A 24,084-nucleotide genomic window follows, 5' to 3' on the forward strand; every position below is an offset into this window, starting at 1 on the left:
TATAGTCTCCTTCCTTCGGCAGCGATGAGGGTCCCGATAAGCAGCGAGGGAGGGAGGGGCTTCGCCATTCCCCATGCCCGCGCTGAAGCCTGTGCCCCCCGCCACACCCCCTCCCCGCCGCGGGATTTACCCACCCAAGCCGCAGCGTGACCCCAAACCCCGCCCGGCACGGGCTAGTGACCGCGTCCCGGTACCGGCGTGGGCGGCGCTCCCGCTCGGCGCCTGCGCTCGCTGCGTCCCCGGAGCCGCCGTCAGCGCGGGTAAGGGCCAAGCTGGGGGGGGTACAACCGTCGGAACCACCCCTTCCTAAATCTAGACGAGACCCCCCCCTTCCCCCCTTCTCCCCCTCCACCCAGAGGGCTGCAGAGGATGGCTGGAACCGAGCCGGCGTCTTTGGGCAGCAGCTTGGGCACAGGCCGGGGATGGGGGACACAAAGCCCCCCCCGCAAGCCCCGCACTGTGCTGGGGGCATTGCGGGGCCCCTAGGGTCTGGCGAGGGACACCCAACATCCCCCCTCAGCCACCCCCCGATCTGCTTGGAGCCGCAGTGTCTGATAGCAGCAGGTGGGGGGGGGGGGGCTTGGGGACGGACAGCGAGTCTGCCCAGGTTGGGGGGACTGGGAGTCTCCAATGGAAGGGGGCGCAGGGACCCCAGGGTGAGGGAGAAGCTCTCCCTTGCCCCCCGGGAACGAGGCCAGTGCAGACCCCCGCAGGGTTTTTGGCAGCTCAGGATCCCCAACCCCTTCCCCGAGGGCTCGGGGTCCCTCTCTGCCCAGGAGGGGCTTAGCTCCCCCTCCGTGAGCCCACAGCATGTGCTGAGCAGCCCCCCGCTGGGGTTCTGTGCCCCTCATCTCCCCTGCCCCTCCTGTGTACCTTTGCCCTGCTCCTCCAGTGGCACCGCAGGGCAAAGGATGAGCACCCAGGCAGCTGCCTGCTTCTGCCCGTGCCACCAGTGTGTCGGGGGGCCTGGGATTGTTCAGGGGAGGGGGCAGGCACCCCTAGATCTTCCTGGTTTTCCCTTTATCACCCCCAGACCCTGCTCCCCTCTGCTGGGTGTCCCAGCCTGAACCCGTTCCCTGCAGCCTGAGTGAGATGAAACTTGGAGGTCCCATCCAGGGGCACATGGGACCACTTTGCCTCCACCTTCATGGGGACCCCCATGTGGCAACAGCCCTGGGGGGAAATGAGGAAAACTGGGGTGAGATGATCATGCTTGGAGGCATGGAAGAAATTCTTCCCCATGAGGGTGGTGAGAGCCTGGCACAGGTTGCCCAGGGAGGTGGTGGAAGCCTCATGCCTGGAGGTTTTGAAGGCCAGGCTGGAGGTGGCTGTGAGCAACCTGCTGTGGTGTGAGGTGTCCCTGCCCATGGCAGGGGGTTGGAACTGACTGATCCTTGAGGTCCCTTCCAACCCTGACAGTTCTGTGTTTCTGTGGGATTTATGGAGTACTTGAAGGGGATCCCAAGGGGAAAGAGAGATGTGGGAGGTGGACTGGGGGTGGGGAGTCAGGGCAGGACCCCCACGGGGGGGACGAGGTGCACACCGTCAACAGGGCTGGTGATGGAGGGCTTTGGTGAGAAGGGGGAGCTGGGGTGGCTGCGTGGTGCTCGGGCAGTGATTCCCGGGGACTGGTGATGCTTCGGGGTCCACCATCCAAGGCGGGCACTGCCCTGACACCCCTGTGCCACGCAGGTGCCGGTAGCCCATGGCGTCCTACCGCATCCGGCAGTACCGGGAGCAGGACTACGACGCGGTGCGGAGCCTCTTCGCCCGCGGCATCCTGGAGCACGCCCCGGCCGGCTACCGCCGCTTCCTGCGCTCGGCCCGGGCGCAGCTGGGGCTGCTCATCCTCTTCATCGGGGCGCGGGCGGCCGCCGGCTGCTGGCTGCTGGGGCTGGGCGCCGTGGCGGTGGCGCTGGTGGCCTTCTGGGTCCAGATCCGCTCCTTCAGCACCACCTACGTGCAGCAGGCGCTGAGCACCGACCTCCTCGACATCTCCGGCAGCTACCTGCGGGCGCCCGACTCCTGCTTCTGGGTGGCGGAGGCCAAGGGGACCGTGGTGGGCATGGTGGCCGTGACCACCCCCGAGGATCCGGCGCAGAGAGGGGCGGCCCTGGAGCTGAAGCGAATGTCGGTCAGCAAGGACTACCGCGGGCAGGGCATCTCCAAAGCGCTGTGCGGGGAGGTGCTGCGCTTCGCCCGGGCACGGGGCTTCAGGGCCGTGGTGCTCTCCACCTCCATGGTGCAGGTGGCTGCCCAGCAGCTCTACGAGGGGCAGGGCTTCAAGAAGGTAGGAGTCACCAGCCCCTCGCTGTTTGCCGCCATCGTGTGCTTCCAGGTCTACCATTACCGCTACGACCTGCCCGGCAGCGCCGCAGCCCCGCCACACTAGGCACTGCCCTGGCACCCCAACCCTGGCACGTGGGGTGTGGCCACAGCATCTCTGACCCTGGCTCTGGTGTGTGAAGTGCTGCCACAGCGCTCCTGACCCCAGCCTTAGTATGTGAGGTACCGCCATGGCACCCATGATTCCAGTCCTGGCATATGGGGCACTGCCGTGGCACATCTGAACCCAACCCTGGCACGTGATACACTATTGAGGCACTCCTGACATGGGCCCTGGCATGTGGAGCCCCGCTGTGGCACTCCTGACACCAGCACAGGAGGCACAGTGGCATCATCCTTGTCTGTGGCACTCCTGACTCCAGCCCTGGCACATGAGGAACTGCCATGGCACAGGGCATGTGCCCTGGCACATGAGGCACAACCGTGGCATTCCCGACACCGGCCCTGGCACACCAAGCACCATTGCCATCTCCAAGCATGGCACACGAGGCACCACTGCACCACTCTGACCCCAGGGTGCAATTCCCTGCGGTGGCACACCGGTGGGGTAGGTGGGGGGGTGCCAATGGCTGTGCCTGGCCAGGCTGCTGGGTCCCTTCCTCGTTTTCTAGCAGTAATGAATAAAGTGAGACCTGTGTAAAACCACGTGGGCCGTGTCTGCGGGCACAGGTGTGCCCATCTGTGTGCGGGCTGTGCGTGGGCACGGGGCTCTGTGCGTGCCTGTGCTGGCACACGTGTGTGCGCACCCGTGTCAGGGTGTGCCTGCGTGGCTGCACGTGCCGCCAGCCTCCCGACACGGGACCCCCCCAGGCGTCCCAGTGGGGTCCCCTGGGGACAGGGAACAGCCTGGGGGACACAGGCGCCCTGGGTGACCAGGGCAGGAGGACGCCGGTGCTGGGGACAGAGGGTGCTGGGGTGAGGTGGTGGTTAAAGGGGTGGTGACAGAGGATGCTAGGGGATAGGTGGCACCATGGGGACTGGACACCCTGGGGGACACCCTGCGGATAAAAGACAAGAGGACTCCTGTCCGTAGGGCAGGAGGGACAAGGGACCCTCGAGGTGCCGGTGGGCATTACGCAGGGGTGATGCCAGGGGACACCTCAGGGACAGGGGCAGCCCGGGTGCCCAGGACAGGAATACGGTTGTGCTGAGGACAGAGGGAGACCAGGGACCCTCGGCGAGGAGGTCACCCGGGAACGGCGGCGGGGAACGGCGGCGGGGCACAGCCCGGAGACAGCCCCGGGGCCTGGAAGAGAGAGGCCGTGCCCTTATGCAAGATGGCGGCGGCGACAGACCCGCTGTGCCCTCACTCAAGATGGCGGCGGGCCGGCGTCCCCTTGCGCCTCCCCGTGCCCTCACTTAAAATGGCGGCGACCGGGCCGGCGTCGCGTAGCCGCGGGGTGGGCGGAAGTGCTGGGAGCAGCCGCGGCACCGGCGGCGCTCGGTGCCGTGCCCTCGCCTCCCGCCGCCATGGACTGCTACACGGCAAACTGGAACCCTCTGGGCGAGGAGGCCTTCTACCGGTAAGGGGCGGCGGGAAGGGCGGGGGGGGGGACCGGTACTGGCAGCTCCCCGTCCCTGGGGCCGTGCAGAGGGTCTCGGGAGGTCTCGGGCAGGCTGTGGGCCTTGGGGCTGGCCAAGAGGTGTCCCAGGGCAGCCCATGGGCTTTGAGGCTGGCTGGGGGCTGTGGGGCTGCTGGGGCCGGTTAGGGGTTAGGCGCTGACCCTGGGACCCCCACTTCTTGGTCTGCCTCTTGTCCATCATCCATCCATCCTCCGTCACCTGCAGGAAGTTCGAGCTGTACACCATGGAGTGGAGCCTGAAGGAGGACCTGCGGGACTGCCTGGTGGCGGCTGCCCCATACGGGGGACCCATAGGTAGGGATGGGCCCTGTCCCCCTGGCAACACGTGGCGGGGGTCGTGCTGGCCCCCCGCGTTGACAGCCTGTCCCCTCCCACCCGCAGCTCTGCTGAAGAACAGCTCCCGCAAGGAGAAGTCCCCCAGCGCCCGCCCGCTGCTGGAGATCTACTCGGCTTCAGGTCTTCTCCTGGCCAGCATGCCGGTGAGCTGGCCTGGGGGTGGCTGCCCCCTCCTTTGAGCTGCACCTCCTTGGAGGTCTCTGGTGTGCCAGAGAGCTTGGGACAGTCCCAGCTGCCTCTCAAGGAACGCTGGAGGCTGGAGCTCCCTTTTCCTCGCAGCGATGAGCCTGTGGGCAGGGCTGGGGTGCTGCGGAAGGGCTTGCTGGTGGCACCAAGGGCTGGGGCTTGATCTGAAAGGTCTTTTCAGACCAGAACGATTCTGTGACTCTGTGTCTCTTGCTCACAGTGGAAGAGTGGCCAGCTGGTGCAGCTGGGCTGGACAGCCAGCGAGGACCTGCTATGCATCCAGGAGGATGGCACAGTCCTCATCTACAACCTCTTCTGCGAGTTCAAGCGCCACTTCAGCATGGGCAACGTGAGTGGGGTAGCACAGGGAGCTCCAGAGCTGCCCTGCCTTGGGTTTATGTGGTGGAGAATTATCTCCCATAGCAATTCCCAGCCCCCTGGGGCCTCTGGGGAGTGAGCTGGCAACCACCTTGGTGAACCCTGGAGCCGGAACCATCCTGTGTCAGTGCAGGAGCAGGGCCTGCCCGAGCTGGGACACCCCCCAGCAGTGCAGCACTGGGCTGGGCTGGCTGCTGGTGGGAGCCAGCCCTCTCCTTGTGTCACAGGAGGTGCTGCAGAACCACGTGCTGGAGGCCAAGGTGTTCCACACGGAGTATGGCACCGGCGTGGCCATCCTCACCGGGGCACTGCGCTTCTCCCTGGCCACCAACATCGACGACCTGAAGCTGCGCAGAATGCCTGAGGTTCCCGGTGCGTCCCCGTGCCCCCCGTGCCCCCTGTGCCCCAGCTCTGGCTGGCCACAAGGGCCTGACACCGGTGCCTGGCAGGTCTGCAGAAGCCCCCCTCGTGCTGGGCCGTGCTGTCCCAGGACAGAGTCACCATTGTCCTGCTGGCGGTGGGACAGGACCTCTACCTGCTGGACAACACCTCCTGCTCCGTGGTGGTGAGTGAGCCGCAGTGGCTGGCTGTGGGCAGCAGGGCAGCCCCTTACACTCACTGGGGCATCCTTCCTGCGTCCCCTTCTGTCCCATGGAACTGTTCTCCAGCCTCCAGGCCTTGCTGGCAGGTCCTTCCCCTGCCCAGCACTGTCCCATGGGATGTTCTCCAGCCCCCAGCGCTCATTGTAGGCCTTCCCTCCTGCTGTGCCACAGGCAGATGTGTACACCAGGGACATCTGGTCCCATCCTGGCTGTGGGTGAGGGTTGAGCAGCCACAGGGTGGGAAGTAACCAATCCTCAGCCCCTTGTGCAGTGCCAGTGCTGGTGTGTGGCATGTCCCCAGGTGTGACTTTCAGACCTCTTCCCTGCTCCAGACCCCCCCTGGCATGAGCCCTTCCGCCGGTGCCTACCTGCAGATGGCTGTGTCCTTCAACTACCGCTGCCTGGCCCTCTTCACTGACACTGGCTACATCTGGATGGGGCTGGCCACACTGAAGGTCAGTGTCCTCTGTCCCTGCCTGTGGCAGGGCATTAGGGCTTAGCCCACTCCTCCTCTCCTCAGCTTGCAGCACCAGGGGATGTCCATGCAGGTCTCCTGGGGTCCCCATGGACTCCAGGTCACCTTCACTGCTGTCCACAATCACTTCTGTCTTCTTCACCTGAGTTTTGGTCCTTGCTGCCCACTTTGCCTGATTCTGGACCTCACACCTCATTCTCTCTGTCCAAACTCCCCCCAGCTGCACAGCCCACCACTACCTGCTGTTTCCTTGCCAGTCACAGTTTTGTGACATCCACAGCCAAACTGGCTGCTCCTGGAACCATGCCCTGGGCCACTACAGCCACATCACCACTGCTGGTGTGGTCACTTAGACCTTGGGACCTTGCTCACAAGCTGTGATTCCATGCTGCAACCTCCCCCAGCATGTGGGGCTCATGTGGATGAGGTGCTGGCTGCCTTCTGTGGTCTCTGAGAATCACTGAATCGTGGAGTTCCTTAGGCTGGAAAAGACCTTTCAGATCTTCAAGCCCAACCATCAGCCCAGCACTGCCAGGTCACCACTAAACCATGGCCCTCAGCACCACAGCTGCATGGCTTGGAAACTTCTCCAGGGATGGGGACTCCCTGTCTCAAGCCCAAGCAGCTTCTGCCCCTGTGCAGGCAGAGCTGTGTCCTGCAGCAGCTGAGGAACATTCCTCACTCCTGGTTTCAGTGCTCTCACAGTGCCCTTTGGCTGCATCAGCCTCAGTCCTGATGGCCTCCGGAGCTGGGTGCTCCCATGGGAGCCACTCACAGCATGGCACCCCTGCTTCTGGTGCTGCCTGCTCTGGGCTGTGCTGCTCATCCCTTGGCAGCTCCTCTTGGCACGGTGCCCTGGTGGCCACTGCCCCCCTGACCCTTCTCTCTTCCACCGCAGGAGAAGCTCTGTGAGTTCAACAGCAGCATCCGAGCCCCTCCCAAGCAGATGGTTTGGTGAGTGAGCCCCTGGGCAGATGATGGAGCCTGGCTCTGGCTCAGGGCTGATCATGGATCTTGGAGCTGGCTGGGAGGGTGCTGGGGCTGGTTATGAGCCTTGAGGCTGGCTGGAGGGGGTCCCAAGTTTGGTCGTGGGTCCTGGGGCTGGCTGAGAGATCTCAGGGCTGGTCATGGGTCTTGGGGCTCGTTGGAAGGCTCCCAGGGCAAGTCTTGGGTCTGGCTGAGAGGGTCCTTGGGCAGTCTTGGGTCTTTAGGTCCCCACCAGAGCACTCAGGCCCCGGCCATGCCCACCAGCACTCCCCTGGTACCCTGAGGCTTTGCTGGGATCTGCTTGGCTTCGTGGCCACTCTGCTGCCTCCCTGGGACAATCAGGCCCCTCTGAGGTGCCCACTGCAGGCGTGGGGAGGCCGCAGTGGGGCTGGGGTTAAGCCAGAGCCCCCCGGCAGGTGCATGCGGCCCCGGAGCCGGCAGCGCGCCGTGGTGGTGGCCTGGGACCGGCAGCTGATGGTGGCAGGGAACTCCAAGGAGTGCATCCAGTATCCTTTGGGGAAGAGGGACCACTGCCAGCCCAAGCTGCAGACCTCCCTGGGGCACTGCCATCTCTGTCACAGACACTGGTGTCCCTGCAGTGACCCTCCAGGCTGGTCACATCGTTCCCAAACCCCAGCGTGCTGGGAGCTCTGCCCCTGCTGAGCCCCAGTCCCACTCCCCTGCTTCTTGCCCCCAAAGTGCTGATCCCACACCCTGCTGCCTCTGCGTGGTTGGGAGGCCCAGGCTCGTGGGCACAGGGCTGGAGGGGCAGTGTGGCCCCGGCGGGGCCGGGCTGTACCCGGAGCCACTCTCGTGCCCGAGCCCTTAGCGGGGAGCTCAGGTTTGTGCTGGACGAGGACTCCTACCTGGTGCCCGAGCTGGACGGGGTCCGGATCCTGTCTCGCAGCTCCCACGAGTTCCTGCACGAGATCCCAGGTGAGGTGGGTGCAGGGTGGTGAGGCTGGGGGGCACCCCTCTGTGCCAGGAGGGGCAGGTCCCTCCCGCACGGCTCGCTGCCCGGGCTGTGGCCCATGACAGGGCTCTGCTTCGGGGCAGGGGCTGTCCAGCCTGCCCAGCCCTTTCTGCAGGCTCAGGAGGTGGTGAGAGCTCTGAAGCCGAGCTCTGAGCCCCACCAGCCATCCACTGCCAGGCTCCACACCCGGTTTCTCCCTTGGCATTGGGCTTTGTGTTTTTTCCCAGCATCACGCCAGTGCTGGTCCCCTGTTTTGGCAGCTTCCACTCCTGAGCCAGGGCTGTCCCTGCTTTGTCTCTTGGGCCCTTGGATTGGTGTTGAGTGGGGTCATGAGGAAGAACATCCCTGAGCTGTACATCAACAATGGCTCTGCCCAGCTCCTCACCCAGAGCTCTCCTGTGGTCCTGAGCTGCAGGCAGGGTTGGTTGGGTGCCCCTCAGCTGGGGCAGCCTTTCATCTGTGCTTTTTTACCCCCCATCCCTGCAGAGGCCAGCCAGGAGATCTTCAAGATCGCCTCGATGGCCCCAGGAGCACTTCTGCTGGAGGCACAGAAGGAGTATGAGGTAGGTCCTGCTGTCCCCGTGGCAGCTGGCATGGCTCTGATGCCAGCATTATCCCTTGGTGATGGGGACAGGGAGAGTCTTTCTGACACTAAAGATGGGGACAAGCTGCTGTGACAGGACAAGGGGAGATGGTTTGAAACTGAGAGGGAGATGCAGACTGGAGAGAGGGAAGGCATTTCTGTGCTGATGGTGACCCTGGGCCCTGCTTGCCCAGAGAGGTGGGAGGTGCCCCATTCCTGGAACCATTCCAGGTCAGGTTGGATGGGGCTCTGAGCACCCTGCTCTGTCTGACCTCACTGCAGGGAGGCTGACCTGGATGACCCTGAAAGGTCCCTTCCAACCAAGGCAGTCTGTGACCTTCTGACTCTCTGATCTCAGAGGTCCCTGCTGGGGCTGAGCTGCTGGGGCAAAAGCTCCCTTGGCTGCCAGTCCCAGAGGTGCTGGTGGGTGCTGGGGGCTGCCAGGCCTCACCCCAGGGGCCCTGTTGTCCTGCAGAAGGAGAGCCAGAAGGCAGATGAGTACCTGCGGGAGATCAAGGACCAGAAGCTGCTGCCCGAGGCCGTGAGTCAGTGCATCGAGGCGGCCGGCTACGAGCACGAGCCGGACACGCAGAAGTCCCTGCTGAGGGTGAGCCTGGCACGGGGAGCCTGGGGCTGAAGGCATCGCCTCCTGCCCGGGTCGGGGTCAGGCTGCGGCTTGGCACAGCCCCTGCACCGCGCACCTCTTCCTGCAGGCGGCTTCCTTTGGGAAGTGCTTCCTCGACAAGTTCCCCCCGGAGGCCTTCGTGCGCATGTGCCAGGACCTGCGGGTGCTCAACGCCATCCGCGACTACCAGATCGGCATCCCTCTCACCTTCACCCAGTATCCTCACGGGCCGGGGCTGCGGGCTCTGGCCCAGGCAGCAGCAGTGCGCTTTGGCCTCCTGGCCCTGCTGGAGCGGCCACCTCTCACGCAGGGTGGAGGCAGCTGCTGACACCGCAGGGTTTGGGCATCAGCTGGGCCAAGGTTCCATGGCAAGATCCTAGTTGAGACCTCTACACTCATCACACTCTGGAGTGTGTCCAGAGAGGGGCAAGGAAGCTGAAGAGTCTTGAGCACAAGGCTTGTGAGGAGCAGCTGAGGGGACCTGGGGTTGTTCAGCCTGGAGAAAAGGAGGCTGAGGGGAGACCTCCTGGTTCCTTGAAAGGAGTTTGGGGTCCAGGTGGAGGCTGGTGCCTTTTCCCAAGGAACAAGCTGTAGGACAAGAGGGAATGGCCTCAAGTTGTGCAGGGGAGGTTTAGGTTGGACATGAGGAGCAATTTCTGCCCCTTGAGGACTGTAAAGGCCTGGCCCAGGCTGCCCAGGGCAGTGGTGGAGTCTCCATCCCTGGAGAGTGTTTAAAAGCTGTGTAGCTGTGGTGCTGAGGGCCATGGTTTAGCGGTGCCCTGGCAGTGCTGGGCTGATGGCTGGACTCCACCTTCAAGGTCTTTTCCAACCTAAATGATTCCATGAGCGTGCCCTGCAGAGCTGGGCTGTGGTGCTGGCAGAGCCAAGCTGACCCTGTGGGACTGACCTGGCGGTGCCAGGCAGGGATGCTGCTGGAGGGGGGCTGGTGCCCAGCACGCACTGCTTGCACTCCGTGGGGTTTTGTGGTCCAAGATGGCCCTTGACTGTCCCCACAGATACAAGAGGCTCACCATTGAGGTCCTGCTGGACAGGTCAGTGTCTGCAGCAGCACAGCCTGGACCCAGCCCCCAGCCACACTGCAGTCCCCGTTCCCACGTCCCCATCGCTTTGGCTGGGGGCTGAGGGGCTCCGAGCCCCCTGCGAGGTTGGCCGAGCCGCCCAGCTCCTCAGGGCTGTGCCGCTGAGCCCCCCCCGTGCCCCCCCAGGCTGGTGCTGCGGCGACTCTACCCTCTGGCCATCCGCATCTGCGAGTACCTGCGGCTCTCGGAGGTGCAGGGCGTCAGCCGCATCCTGGCGCACTGGGCCTGCTACAAGGTGAGGCGGCGGCCCGGGGGGCTCTGCCCGTCCGGGGCCGCGCAGAGACCGCTCCTCTCGTGCCCTCACAGGTGCAGCAGAAGGACAAGACTGATGAGGAGGTGGCTCATGCCATCAACCAGAAGCTGGGCGACACGCCGGGCATCTCCTACTCGGAGATCGCTGCCCGCGCTTACGACTGCGGCCGGACGGAGCTGGCCATCAAGGTCTCGGGGCTGGGGCTGGGGCTGGGGCTGGGGCTTGTCTGGTGGGATGGCTCAAGTGGGTCACGCTGCACTGACACCTCCTTGCCACCTGCAGCTGCTGGAGTATGAGCCACGCTCCGGGGAGCAGGTCCCCCTGCTGCTGAAGATGAAGCGGAGCAAGCTGGCCCTCAGCAAAGCCATCGAGAGCGGGGACACAGACCTGGGTAAGGGCCAGGGCTGGGCACAGAGCACAGGAGGGGGCTGAGGGCTCTTGTTCATAGCTTTGTCTTATGGGGTGAGAGGGGTGGGAACTGCTGGAGCCCTGTAGGGTGGTGCTTGCCCCTCAGCATGGGGCTGGAGGTCTCCTTGCTCCCCTCGCAGCGCTGCCTCCCAGGACTGGTTTGGTTTCACTGGGAAAGCAGCTCTGCTTGCAGTAAAACCTCAGTCCCTGAGAGGAGGTTGGAGTGAGGTTGAGGTTGATCTCACAAGTGACAGGGCAAGAGGAAATGGTCTCAAGGCCCTGACAACCCTACAGGAACAGCTTGGGAGGGACAGGCTTGTGGCACCCAGCAGGGTTTTGCCATTCCAGTTGCACCAGGGGAGGTTTAGGTTGGACATGAAAAACAATTTCTTCATGGGAAGGGTTGTCAGGGCCTGGCCCAGGCTGCCCAGGGCAGTGGTGGAGTCCCCATCCCTGGAGGGGTTTCAAAGCTGTGGAGATGTGGTGCCGAGTGCCATGGTGACCTGGCAGTGCTGGGTGAAGGGTTGGACTCCCAAGATCCTCAAGGTCCTTTCCCACCCAAGCAATTCTGTCCCTTTCTGGCTCGTCCCTGCTCTTGCTGAACCCCCCTGGCCCAGTGTACACCGTGGTGCTCCACCTGAAGTACGAGCTCAACCGTGGCTCCTTCTTCATGACCCTGCAGAACCAGCCGGTGGCCCTCAGCCTGTACCGCCAGGTAGGTGCTGCTGCTGTGGCCTGAGGGCTGCAGCTGCTCAGCCCCACGGGCCCTGACCCCCTCCTGCCACCCCCCCAGTTCTGCAAGCACCAGGAGCGGGAGACGCTGAAGGACCTCTACAACCAGGACGACAACCACCAGGAGCTCGGCAACTTCCACGTGCACTGCAGCTACTCGGAGAAGGTGGGCGCCTGGCAGCGGCAGGAGGGGCGAGGAGGGAGGGCTGGTGGCGCTGGGCTGGCTCCTCCTGGCCCAGCAGAGCCAAGGCAGGGGGGCAGGGGAATTCCACGCCCACTATCTGCCTCTGCCCCGTGCAGAGCCCCCGGTTCACACCCAGAGGGGCTTCCCACTCTCGCCACGCTCAGGGTGGTCATAGGATGTGGGGTCTGCACTCCCCACTTCATCTCCCAGGGCCCACAGACTCATACCCAACCTAAACAACTCCAAGGCCTTTAAGATCATCAAGTCCTTAGCCCAGCACTGCCAGGGCACCACTGAACCGTGGTCCTCAGCACCACATCTACACAGCTTTGAAACCACTCCAGGGATGGGGACTCCACCACTGCCCTGGGCAGCCTGGGCCAGCCCTTGACAGTCCTCAAGGGGAAGAAATTGTTCCTCATGTCCAGCCTGAGGTCTCCCCTCAGCCTCCTTTTCTCTAGGCTGAACACCCCCAGGTCCCTCAGCTGCTCCTCACAAGATTTGTGCTCTAGGCCCTTCAGCAGCTTCCCTGTCGTTCTGTGTACATGCTGCTGCACCCCACTGTCCTTGGAGTGAAGGGCCCAGAACTGAGCACGCAGTTGTCACCATTGTCCCCTGGGGGCTCTGTGCTACCAGACACCCAACCCCTTCTGGTGGTCCTGGGAGGTCAGGATCCCACCAGGGCCGGGCAGCTCCCAGCCTTCTGCCGATTTCTGGTTATCAAGCCAAGCCTCACAGAGCTGGAGCTTCCCCTTGGCAGTGCCTTGGCGCCAGACATGCCTCCTGCCCCACTCTGGGGGCTCTGTGGGTGCTGCCCCCTCCCCACTAGTGGCATGCATGCTGGCAGGGGTGACAGGGCTGTGCTGTGTCCCCAGCGCATCGAAGGGCGAGTCGGAGCTCTGCAGAACGCCCTGGACGAGTACTACAAAGCCAAGAACGAGTTTGCTGCCAAGGTGAGTGCAGCTGGGGCTGGGGAGCTGCTGGGGGCAGCACTGGTGGCTGCAGGGCTCAATGTGACACCTCGGGTCCCCCTGCCATCGTTCTCCTGGGGCGGGGACCCCACGGGCAGAGCTGGGAGGGACCTCTAGGCTGGTGCTTTGCTCCCCAGGCCACGGAGGATCAGATCAAGCTCCTGCGGCTCCAGCGCCACCTCCAGGAGGACTTTGACAAGCCCTACCTTGACCTCTCCCTGCATGACACTGTCTCCAACCTCATCCTGGATGGCCACCACAAGCGAGCTGAGCAGCTCTACCGGGAATTCAAGATCCCTGACAAGAGGTCGGTCCCCAGTGGGGCTGGGTGTGGAGGCCGGCAGGGTCCTGGCACCTGGAGGAGCCAGCCTGACCTTTCTCCCCAGGTACTGGTGGCTGAAGATCAATGCTTTGGCCACCCGTGGTGACTGGGAGGAGATGGAGAAGTTCTCCAAGAGCAGGAAGTCGCCCATTGGGTACCTGGTAAGAGCTTTCCCTGCTGGAGAGGGGGCCCGGGGGAGCTGTGGGGCTGAGCCGTGCCGTGGGGCAGCAGGAGGGCACTGCAGGGAGCAGCCTGAGCAGGCTGGCATGGGGTAAGGGCTGAGGCTGGGGGGTCCCAGCAGCCACATCCCCACCCCCACCCCACCCTGCCACCTGGTTCTGTGCTCTCCAGCCCTTTGTGGAGATCTCGGTGAAGCACCACAACCGCTACGAGGCCAAGAAGTACGCTCCCCGCGTCACCCCCGAGCAGCGCGTCAAGGCCTTCGTCCTGGTGGGGTACGGCAGCGGGCCCGGGGGGCAGCTGGCAGGGGCAGCTGCTGCTGAGGGTGGGAGGGAACCGGGGGGGGAGCAAACTCCCGGGAGTGGTTGGTTCCAGGGCACTCAGTGGGGTCCCAGGGGGAGCTGGGAGTGGATGAGACCTCCCAGGAGACAGCAGGTGGGGACAGCCTGAGCCTTGTTCTCTGCAGCCAGCGAGGGCTGGGGGGAGGGAGCCTGCCCTTGCTGGGGCTAGGGGAGTGTCCTGTTCTCTCCCCACCCCCTCCCCAGCTGCCTGGCTCTGCTGCAGGGACCTGGACCAGGCAGCTGAGGCGGCCATCGAGCACAAGAACGAGACAGAGATGAACTTCGTCCTGTCCAAGTGCAGCCCTGGCACCGACGCTGCTGTGGCTGAGAAGCTGAATCGGGCCCGTGCCCAGCTCCTCAAGAAGTGAGCTCCGTTTCTGGGGGGGCCATGCCTTGGCCCCCTGCCCACTGTTCACTCCAGGGGCATCTCCAGCTCCTCGTTGTGCTCCTGGGACTCTGCACCCCCTACACCTCCCCCTTGTTGAGGGGTGTCTGTGCCTGGGGAGAAGGGTGGCAGAGGAGTGTCCATGGCCTGCAGCAGTGCTGGCATCACACTGCCCAAGGCTGAGGTGTCTATGAAATACAGCACTGGGACCCCCACCCCTCTGTGGTGCGGGGGTGGCCCCCACCCCGCTGTGGTGCGGGGGTGGCCCCCACCCCGCTGTGGTGCGGGGGTGACCCCCACCCCGCTGTGGTGCGGGGGTGACCCCCACCCCGCTGTGGTGCGGGGGTGACCCCCACCTTCTCCCTTCTTGTTCAATAAAGAGAAGAGCTCGCTGTCCTGACTGTCGGTGGGAAATGCATGACCTCCCGTGGCACCCCCGGCCAGGGGCTGTAGGGGGGGGTCTTGGGGGCCAGGGTTAGGGGAGGGAGGGGGCTGTAGGGCAGTCATAGGGGGTGGGGGGAAGGGGGTGGCAGGCCCGGAGCAGGCTCCAGGGGGGAGCTCTCGAGTCGGAACACTGGATGTGCACCCAAGATGCTACAGCGGGGGGGACTTTAGCGGGGAGCGTCCCTGGGGGACACTCGGGGGGTTCCTGAGAGGGGTCTCGGCGCTGGGGCTGTTCTGGCCGCCGCCGTCCGCCAGGCGGCGCCGCAGCGCCCGGCCGGGCCCGGCCCCCAGCCGCGGTGCACTGTGGGGCGGCAGAGATGGCGACGCTCAGCGCGGGGCGGGCGGCCGCGGGGGTGAGGGGGCCGGGGGACGGGGGGGAGGGGGCCGGGGGGAGGGGGTCGGGGTGAGGGGATGAGGGGGTGAGGGGGCCGGGGCGAGGGCTGGGCGCGGGCTGGGGTAGAAGATTAGCTGGGGGCGGAGGGAGGGTCCGTCCGGCTTGCAAGGGTCGCGCCGGGCCGTGGGGGTCGGGCTGGGTGGGGCGGCCCAGGCTGTGGGGGTCAGGCTGGGTAGGGGTCGCGGTGCGGAGCCAGGGCAGGGCTGAGGCTGCAGGCGGCCCCTGGGCCGGGCCGGCGATCGGGGCCGAGGGGACGTCCCCTTGGGCCGGTAGGTCAGGCCGGGCCGGAGGGTGGGAGCCAGGCCGGGTGAGGGTCTGGGCTGGGTGGGGGCAGTCGATCAGGGATCGAGTTACGGTCCGGGGGTGAGTGGTCTGCGTGGGTCGAGGTGGGTCAGTCTGAACTGGTCGGGTTAGACTGGATGGGCAGGGGTCTGGCTGGGGGTTGAGCTGTCGGTCTGGGCTGGGCATTCCAACCTGGGTCGAGGTGGGAGTCAGGCTGGCTTGGAAAGTGAAGTCTGGCTGGGGGGCCAAGGAGTTGGTCCCTGCAGGCTGGGGGTCTCAGCCTGAGGAAGGGGTGAGGTCTGGGCCGAGGGTGTTCAGGCTGGGAGCTGAGGTTGGTTTGGGCTGGGGGGGGTCTGGATGTGCAGCTGGAGTGCTCATCCGGGCTGGGCTGTCTCACCTTCCCACCTCCACCCCAGGGTCTCCTGCGTGCCCAGAGCCTTGGGGTGTGGAGGGGTCTGCGATCCTCTGCTGCCCTCCAGCAGATCCCACGGGCCAAGGTGAGAGTGCCCCTGGGACCCCTGAGCATGGTTGTTCCCTGGCTGGGTGGGAAGCAGGACAGAGCCAGGGGTGGACCCCGTGCAGTGGAAGTGCACCTGGGCTGGCTCCACCCTGGGAGCAGCACACCTCACCTACTGGAGGCTCTTCTCCAGCCCTCTGGTTCCAGCTCAGCCTCACTGTGGGAATGAGTGGTTTTGTGCTGGTACAGCTGAAGCTATGAACCAGAGTGCAGCATGGGCTGCAAATCCTTCTGATCCAGTTCTGGCTATTCAGTCCTAACCCCTCCTGTAGCTGCCTGCAGCAGTGAGCAGGAAATGAGAGGGCAGTTGTTCGAGATGGGGTGAGGTAGCAGTGAGTGGTGGCTGAGCGCGTAGGCAGGTCCTTCAGACCCTGTGGTCAGGGAAGGTGGGCTGTGGTGGAGAGGGGAAGGTGTTACCTGTGGAGCTGAGGGTGGAAGACACACCCCCAGGCTCTGGGTAGTGACTCCACAGAGTGAGTGTGGTGCTCAGAATACTGAGGTGTCCCACCTGGAAGCTGGAAGTGATTTGTGTTAGTGGAGACGCTGAAGGGAAGAGCTCAGCACTGAGATGTTCTTTTGACCTTGAGCACTGGCCTGTGCTGTGTTTCCCTCTGCAGATGCTTTGCTGCTGCTTGAAGTTTAGTTGCTGAGCAGTAGGTGAGGTTCCTTCTGCCCTGGAGCTTGGTTCTGAGATAACAAACCCCAAAAGTGAAGACCTTCACCTTTCTGCCTCACCACCCCCTCTTCCCTTCTGCCATTCCACAGTCACTCTTTGCCTGCTCCTTGTGGCCCTCAAAGCATTTCTCAGCTCCTGTCAGCCTTGCTGCTTGGTCACTGCCTTTGTTGTTTGGTTAAGCCATTCAGGGAGGTTCTTGTCTCTGCTTGGGCCCTGAGGCTGCTGCTGTGCCTCCCCACACCTGCAGCTCAGCCATGTGCAGGGAATTAACAGGCTAAAGCCGTGGGGATTAGCAGAAGGGCTGTGCAAACAGGAGGCAGCTGTGGTGGGGGAGCAGGCAGTACTGGTTTGGAGGTGGATCCTGTGTGGAATATGGCAGGAATTCTCCCTGAGACTGATTTTTGTGCTGAAGACCCCAAAATGAAGCAGCAGGCAGCTGTGAGGCAGGGTGAGTGCCACAGGGTGGTGAGGGCAGGGCGCAGGAAACCCTGAGGACAGGAAGGAGGGAGGGTGGAAAACACAAGGCTGTGCTCTCAGCTCCCCATGAGAGGGGCTTGTGTTGTCCAGAGAGAGCTGAAGCCTAGAAATGCAGCTTGAGGAAGGGCCTCTGGGCTGGCAGTGGATGCCAGGGGTCTGCTGAGCAGGAGCCTTGCAGGGTGCGGCTCAGGGACCTGCCCTTCCCCACCGCTGCGCTGGGCGGGAGGATGCTCATCCTGTTTTGAAGTGCCTGTCTCTGGCTTGCTGCCTGCAGGCTCTGGGGGTCCTGTGAGGGTCCCTGTGTGGGGTGCAGCAGCAGGTCTGACTCTGCCCTGCTCTCTCTGCAGTCAGACAATGCCAGGTCAGAGAGCAGCTTCCAGGTCACCATGGTGCCCGGGGACGGCGTGGGCCCCGAGCTGATGCACGCCGTCAAGGAGGTGTTCAAGGTAATGCCCCCTGCCCCTCCTGGGGCTGGGCTGGTGGGGGGAAGCAGCTGCAGAGCTGGCTCAAGGTGCTGCTGACCCACAGACACTCCAGGACTGGCTGGGGTGGATGGCTGCTGATCATCTGGGTGTGAGCCAGGGGGTGCCCAGCTGGGCAAGAAGGCCAACAGCATCCTGGCCTGGGTCAGCAACAGTGTGGCCAGCAGGAGCAGGGCAGGGATTGTGCCCCTGTCATGGGCACTGGCCAGGCTGCACCTGGAATCCTGGGTGCAGTTTTGGGCCACTTGCTCCAGGAAGGACATTGAGGGGCTGGAGTGTGTCCAGAGAAGGACAACAAAGCTGCTGAAGGGTCTGAGTACAAATCTAGTGAGGAAGGAGCTGGGGTTGTTCAGCCTGGGGAAGAGGAGGCTGAGGGGAGACCTCTACAGCTGGCTCTCTACAGCTCCCTGGGAGGAGGTTGGAGCCAGGTAGGGGTTGGTTTCTTCTCCTAAGAAGCCAGTGATAAGAGGAAATGGCCTCAAGTTGCACCAGGGGAGGCTTAGGTTGTATATGAGGAACAATTTCTACCCCAAAGTATGGCCAAGGGCTGGCCCAAGCAGCCCAGGGTTAGGGTTAGGAGTGCCCATGCCTGGAGGGGCTGCAGAGCTGTGGTGCCCTGGCAGTGCTGGCTTGATGGTTGGGCTTGGTGAGCTTAAAGATCTCTTCCCACCCAAATCACTCAGTGTTCCTGGAGGCTCTGTGAGCTGGGTCAGGGCAGGCTGAGCAGTTCCTTGAGAAGCCTGCAGCAGGAGGTGCTGTCTGTGAGGGGTGCTGGCTCCATCTCTTGCAGGCTGCCAGCGTGCCTGTGGCCTTCGACGAGCATCACCTGAGCGAGGTGCAGAACATGGCCTCAGAAGCAAAACTGGATGAGGTGATTGGCTCCATGAAGGAAAGCAAAGTGGCCTTGATAGGTGAGGACTGGTGCTGCTGCTCTGACGCCAGGGGCTCTCTGCTGCTCCTGCAGGCAGCACTGCCCTCGGCTCAGGCACCATCAGGTGGTTGTGGGGGACCAGAGTGTCAGTGGTGGGGTCCTGGAGAAGGAACACAGCTAGCTCCTGAAGCGCTTCCTGAAGGGGCCAAAGGGGAGGTTATGTCCAGCTGCTTCCTTTTAGGCAGCATGGCCCAGAATGGCCCAGAGAAGGCAAGCCCCTCAGTGGGGTCCTGTAGGGTGATCAGCTGCCACACTTGGCTGAGGTGCTGCTGAGGCGTCCCAGGCCTCAGCCCTCCCTGCCCCCTCGCTGAGCTCAGGCGCTGGCCTTGGCAGCTGTTGCTCTCTCCATGTCCTTGCTCCATGAGCTGTGCCCTCACACCTCTCCATGTTGTCCCACAGGGAAGATCCACACCCCCATGGAGTACAAGGGAGAGCTGGCTTCCTACGACATGAGGCTCAGGTGAGCTCCGAGCCCTCAGCTGCCGGGGCTGGGCAGCAGCGCAGCAGGCGCTGGGAAGGTTGTGTTTGGTTGAGGTGGGGCCAGGGGGGAAGTGAAGGGGAGTCAGAGTGGTTAGTGTTGGAAGGGACCTTTCAAGGTCGTCTGGTCCACACCCCCTGCAGCCAGCAGGGAGTTCTGCAGCCAGAGCAGGTTGCTCAGAGCTCCAAACAACCTGCCCTGGAATGGTTCCAGCCGTGGGGCATCTGCCACCTCTCTGGGCAGCCTGAGTCAGGGGCTCACCACCTCAGCACAAACAGTTTCTTGCTCCTCTCCAGTCTGAAGCTCCCTCTTTCAGCTTCAAATCATCACCCCTTGTCCTGTCACCACAGGCCCAGCTAAAAGATTGTCCCCAGCTTTCTGATCAGCAAATTCAAGCACTGCAAGGCCACCAGAAGGTCCCCCTGGAGCCTTCTCTTCTCCAGGCTGAACAACCCCAACTCTCTCAGCCTGGCCTCACAGCAGAGCCCTCCCATCATTGCTGTGGCCTCCTCTGGCCCTACTCTGACAGGTCCCTGTGTGTGCTGAGGACTCCACCAGCACAACATCTCCATGGCTTTGACAGCCCTTCAGGGGTGGGGACTCCATCACTGCCCTGGGCAGCTTGGGCCAAGGCCTTGGCAGCCCTTTTGGGGAAGAAATTGTTCCTTGTGTCCAAGCCACCTGATCACCAACCCAGTCTGTGAGGGGAGGGAGGGATGGAGAGAGGGGTGGGTGGGTGGGTGGAGGGAGGGAGGGAGGGGTGGAGGGAAGGATGGAGGGATGGATGGATGGATGGGTGAGTGAGTGGGTGGATGAGTGGATGGAGGAAGGGGTGGATGGATGGTGGGGTGGATGGATGAGTGGATGGAGGGAGGGATGGATGAGTGAGGGGATGGATGGATGGAGGGAGGGATGGATGAGTGAGGGGATGGATGGATGGAGGGAGGGATGGATGAGTGAGGGGATGGATGGATGGAGGGAGGGAGGGATGAGTGAGTGGATGAGTGGATGGATGGAGAGAAGGGTGGATGGATGAGTGAGTGGATGGAGGGAGGGGAAGGGCCATGGGAAGGAACCAGGGGGTGAGGAGCTGCTCACACCATCGGCAGCTGTCACCCCAGAGCTGGCAGGGAAAGGTCACTGCCCCAGAAATAGCTGCTGGTGAAATGCTGACCCTGCTGGCGCCCCGGCAGGCGCAAGCTGGACCTGTTTGCCAACGTGGTGCACGTGAAGAGCCTCTCGGGCTACCAGACACGGCACAACAACCTGGACCTCGTCATCATCCGCGAGCAGACCGAGGGGGAGTACAGCGCCCTGGAGCACGAGGTGCGGCCCCCGGACGGGCGCCTGCCCCGCCGCCAGAGCTGCCCAGCGCCGCCAGAGCTGCCCAGCGCCGCCGAGGGGCCGGCTGCAGCAGCTGTGATGTCCCCGTGGTGGAAGAGGGAGGGCCCTGCGCGGGGCCTGGGCTGCGGCGGGAGGGGAGGGGCGAGGGGGCAAGGGACCTGAGTCAGAGAGTAACAGAATCACAGGCTGGCAGGGGTTGGAAGGGACCTTTAAAGGTCATCTCGTCCACCCCCATGAAGCGAGCAGGGACATCTGCAGCTAGATCAGGTTGCTCTGTCCCATCCAACCTGACAGGGAATGTTTCCAGGGTTGGGTTACCCAGCATCACTCTGGGCAACCTGGGCCAGGGCCTCACCACCCTCACTGCAAACAGTTTGCTTCCTTACCTAGTCTGAATCTTCCTCTTCTGGTTTCAAACCATCACAGCAGGTCCTGCTAAAAACTCTGTCCCCAGCCTTCTTGCAAGGCCCTCTAAGCACTGGAAAGCCACCAGAAGGTCTCCCTTGGAGCCTTCTCTTCTCCAGGCTGATCAGCCCCAACTCTCTCAGCCACCTGCTCTTGGTGGGGGGTGATCAGCTGCCAGGCAAAGATGCCTGATCTCCACCTGAAGGTGGCAGGGTGGGTGCTGGGCAGGGCTGTCCTCTCACCCTGCCCTCTGTGCCCAGAGTGTCAAGGGAGTCATCGAGTGCCTGAAGATCATCACCAGGGCCAAGTCCCAGCGCATCGCCAAGTTCGCCTTCGACTACGCCACCAAGAAAGGGCGCTCCAAGGTCACGGCCGTGCACAAAGCCAACATCATGTGAGTGCCCCAGGGGCAGGCCTGGAGCGCTCCTGCCCCTGCTCTTGGCTCCAGAGGGGCTGGGATCTCCCTGGCACTTGCAGCTTTCCCTCTCTGTGCAGCCCTGTCCTCAGTGTGGGGCCAGACAGCTGCACCCCAAGGCTGTCAGCTGAGAAGGGCAAAAGCTGCTGGCACCGAAAGCTGATCCCTCGCTGCTCCCCCTGCCCCGAGTCACCACCCAGGCTGCAGCTGTGCTGTGGGGTGCTCTGGGCTCACCTTCCCTGCCCTGCTGCTGCCCCCATGTCACTGCTGGGACGCAGCACTGTGCAGAGCCTCTGATGTGCTGCTGCTCCCGCAGGAAGTTAGGCGACGGACTCTTCCTGCGCTGCTGTGAGGAAGTGGCAGAGCTGTACCCCAAGATCAAATTTGACACCATGATCATTGACAACTGCTGCATGCAGGTGAGACCCCAGCTCCCTGCCCTGGAGCCGAGCCCTGGAGATCTGAAACCTGAAAGGGGGTTGGCTGTGGCCAACCTGCCCACCCAGGTGGTCCCTCTGGCCCAGGGTTTGCTCCCTGTGCAAGGCAGGAGCTGCTCTGCTGCAGGGGCTGAAGGTGGCAGGCAGGGATGGTTAGAATCACAGGAGCAGAATTGGTTTGGTTGGAAGAGACTTCTAAGATCACTGAGTCCAACCTTTAACCCAGGTCACCACCAAACAAACCATGGCCCTCAGCACCACATCTCCAGGGCTTTGAAACCCCTCCAGGGATGGGGACTCCACCACTGCCCTGGGCAGCCTGGGCCAGCCCTTGGCAACCCTCAAAGGGAAGAAATTGTTCCTCATGTCCAACCTAAACCTCCCCTGGTGCAACTGGGCTGGCAAAGCCCTGCTGGGTGCCACGAGCCTGTCCCTCCCAAAGCCCTTCAGTCGCTCCTGGCTGTTCCTTGAGCACCCCTCGGGGATGCGCTCAGCCCGGCTGGGCGCTGCCGCTCCGCCGGATGGATCGCCCTGCCCTGCAGCCCGTGCAGGGCCTCAGGTCCTCTTCTTTCTCCCTGTGCAGCTGGTGCAGAACCCCTACCAGTTTGACGTCCTGGTGATGCCCAACCTCTATGGGAACATCGTGGATAACCTGGCGGCAGGGCTGGTGGGCGGCGCCGGCGTGGTGCCCGGCGAGAGCTACAGCGCCGAGTACGCCGTGTTCGAGATGGTGAGCGGCCGGGGCTGCCCGGGGCGCAGGGGGCTGCCCGGGGCGCAGGGGGCTGCCCAGGGCACGGCGACGGCCGGGGCTGCCCGGGGCGCAGGGGGCTGCCCGGGGCACAGGGGGCTGCCCGGGGCACGGCGACGGCCGGGGCTGCCCGGGGCGCAGGGGGCTGCCCGGGGCACGGCGACGGCCGGGGCTGCCCGGGGCGCAGGGGGCTGCCCGGGGCACGGCGAGCGGCTGGGGCTGCCCGGGGCACAGGGGGCTGCCCGGGGCACAGCGAGCGGCCGGGGCTGCCCGGGGCACGGCGAGCGGCCGGCGCGCCCCCAGCACCCCGGTGACTGAGGCTGGGGTGTGGTGGATGCTCCCTCACTGTGGCCTCTCCTCCCGCAGGGTGCCCGGCACCCCTTTGCCCAGGCCGTGGGCAGGAACATCGCCAACCCCACTGCCATGCTGCTCTCGGCCTCCAACATGCTGCGGCACCTCAAGTAGGTGCCTGGCACGGGGCGGGGTGGGCAGAGCTGGGCCCGGGGAGGGACTGACCCCAGCTCCTTTGCTCTCTCCAGCCTGGAGTTCCATGCCAACCTCATCTCCGATGCGGTGAAGAAGGTGATCAAAGGCGGCAAAGTGAGTGCTGGGCGGTGGCTGTGCCAGTGCTGGTGGGTGTAGCTGTGCCAGTGCTGGTGGGTGTAGCTGTGCCAGTGCTGGGCAGTAGCTGTGCCAGTGCTGGTGGGTGTAGCTGTGCCAGTGCTAGGCAGTAGCTGTGCCAGTGCTGGTGGGTGTAGCTGTGCCAGTGCTGGGCAGTAGCTGTGCCAGTGCTGGTGGGTGTAGCTGTGCCAGTGCTGGGCAGTAGCTGTGCCAGTGCTGGGCAGTAGCTGTGCCAGTGCTGGGCAGTGGCTGTGCCAGTGCTGGTGGGTGTAGCTGTGCCAGTGCTGGTGGGTGTAGCTGTGCCAGTGCTGGGCAGTAGCTGTGCCAGTGCTGGTGGGTGTAGCTGTGCCAGTGCTAGGCAGTAGCTGTGCCAGTGCTGGTGGGTGTAGCTGTGCCAGTGCTGGGCAGTGGCTGTGCCAGTGCTGGTGGGTGTAGCTGTGCCAGTGCTGGTGGGTGTAGCTGTGCCAGTGCTGGGCAGTAGCTGTGCCAGTGCTGGTGGGTGTAGCTGTGCCAGTGCTAGGCAGTAGCTGTGCCAGTGCTGGTGGGTGTAGCTGTGCCAGTGCTGGGCAGTAGCTGTGCCAGTGCTGGGCAGTAGCTGTGCCAGTGCTGGGCAGTAGCTGTGCCAGTGCTGGTGGGTGTAGCTGTGCCAGTGCTGGGCAGTAGCTGTGCCAGTGCTGGGCAGTGGCTGTGCCAGTGCTGGTGGGTGTAGCTGTGCCAGTGCTGGGCAGTAGCTGTGCCAGTGCTGGGCAGTGGCTGTGCCAGTGCTGGGCAGTGGCTGTGCCAGTGCTGGTGGGTGCGAGCAGCTCCAGGTGCGAGTCTGTGGCCTCCTGTCCCCGTTCCAGCTCCCAGCCCCACGTGTGTGTGCCTGTGGTGGGCTGTAGCCAGCCCTGTGCCTGCCTGGGGGCCCAGTCCTGCTGCCTGTAGTGGTGCTTGATGCCAGGGAAGCTGCTGGGGGCGTCAGTCGGCCTCCTCCTCCTGTGTCCCCCGCCGGGGGGCCTGGGCAGGGTGCGCAGAGGGACTCTGCTCTCCCCTCCCTTCCCTCCCCCCAGGCACTGCCCTGCACTCACCCTCACATTTCTCCCTTGTTTCTCCCCTTCCCTGTGTTGGATTTCCAGGTTCGGACACGGGACCTGGGCGGTTACTCCACCACCTCTGACTTCGTCAAGTCTGTGATTGACAGCCTGCACCCCCACTATGGTGCCTAGGAGCCCCCACGCCCCCGGGCCGGGGTCGCCGCTGCGCCCTCCTCCAGCACCAGCCCCTAGACAACAGCCCGGCAGCCCTTCCTCCCCCTTCCCTCACCTTGTCCAAGCCCCCCTGCTGCCCTAAGGGAGGAGGAGGAGGAGGGTGCCCCAGCCCCTCTGCCCAGTAATCACCCCCAGCCAGCCCAGCAGGGACTGCTGCAGGGAGCAGTTGGAGTGAGGGTCCCTGAGGACCCTCTGGTCGATGCAGGCAGTGCCCCTGCTGTGCCCTCCCTGTGAGG

At 64.0% G+C, this 24,084-nt stretch overlaps 3 protein-coding genes across 3 annotated transcripts; all 3 read left to right on the top strand.

The window, feature by feature from the left end:
* The first annotated feature begins 1,672 nt into the window (after positions 1-1,672).
* Positions 1,673-3,008, top strand: LOC128898455 (putative N-acetyltransferase 8B). Its single transcript, XM_054172449.1, has one exon. The coding sequence runs from the start codon at positions 1,706-1,708 to the stop codon at positions 2,390-2,392; it is 687 nt and encodes a 228-aa protein (XP_054028424.1). The 5' UTR covers positions 1,673-1,705; the 3' UTR covers positions 2,393-3,008.
* Positions 3,009-3,625: 617 nt separating this feature from the next.
* VPS16 (VPS16 core subunit of CORVET and HOPS complexes) lies at positions 3,626-14,096 on the top strand. Its single transcript, XM_054172446.1, has 24 exons — positions 3,626-3,869; positions 4,135-4,223; positions 4,311-4,408; positions 4,672-4,800; positions 5,057-5,201; positions 5,279-5,394; positions 5,764-5,886; positions 6,805-6,860; positions 7,310-7,399; positions 7,735-7,829; positions 8,353-8,429; positions 8,925-9,056; positions 9,163-9,290; positions 10,091-10,126; positions 10,301-10,409; positions 10,481-10,615; positions 10,710-10,818; positions 11,453-11,550; positions 11,629-11,733; positions 12,627-12,704; positions 12,860-13,029; positions 13,109-13,205; positions 13,396-13,499; positions 13,789-14,096. Exons 1-24 carry the CDS (start codon positions 3,817-3,819, stop codon positions 13,931-13,933), a joined length of 2,517 nt encoding a protein of 838 aa, XP_054028421.1. The 5' UTR covers positions 3,626-3,816; the 3' UTR covers positions 13,934-14,096.
* Positions 14,097-16,635: 2,539 nt separating this feature from the next.
* IDH3B (isocitrate dehydrogenase (NAD(+)) 3 non-catalytic subunit beta) lies at positions 16,636-23,806 on the top strand. Its single transcript, XM_054172106.1, has 11 exons — positions 16,636-16,701; positions 17,088-17,186; positions 18,013-18,133; positions 18,553-18,613; positions 19,825-20,050; positions 20,641-20,774; positions 21,112-21,214; positions 21,816-21,962; positions 22,347-22,441; positions 22,520-22,580; positions 23,717-23,806. Exons 1-11 carry the CDS (start codon positions 16,636-16,638, stop codon positions 23,804-23,806), a joined length of 1,203 nt encoding a protein of 400 aa, XP_054028081.1.
* The last annotated feature ends 278 nt before the right edge of the window (positions 23,807-24,084 follow it).

This window comes from Dryobates pubescens, chromosome 23, assembly GCF_014839835.1.
Source record: "Dryobates pubescens isolate bDryPub1 chromosome 23, bDryPub1.pri, whole genome shotgun sequence".
Lineage (NCBI taxonomy): Eukaryota > Metazoa > Chordata > Aves > Piciformes > Picidae > Dryobates > Dryobates pubescens.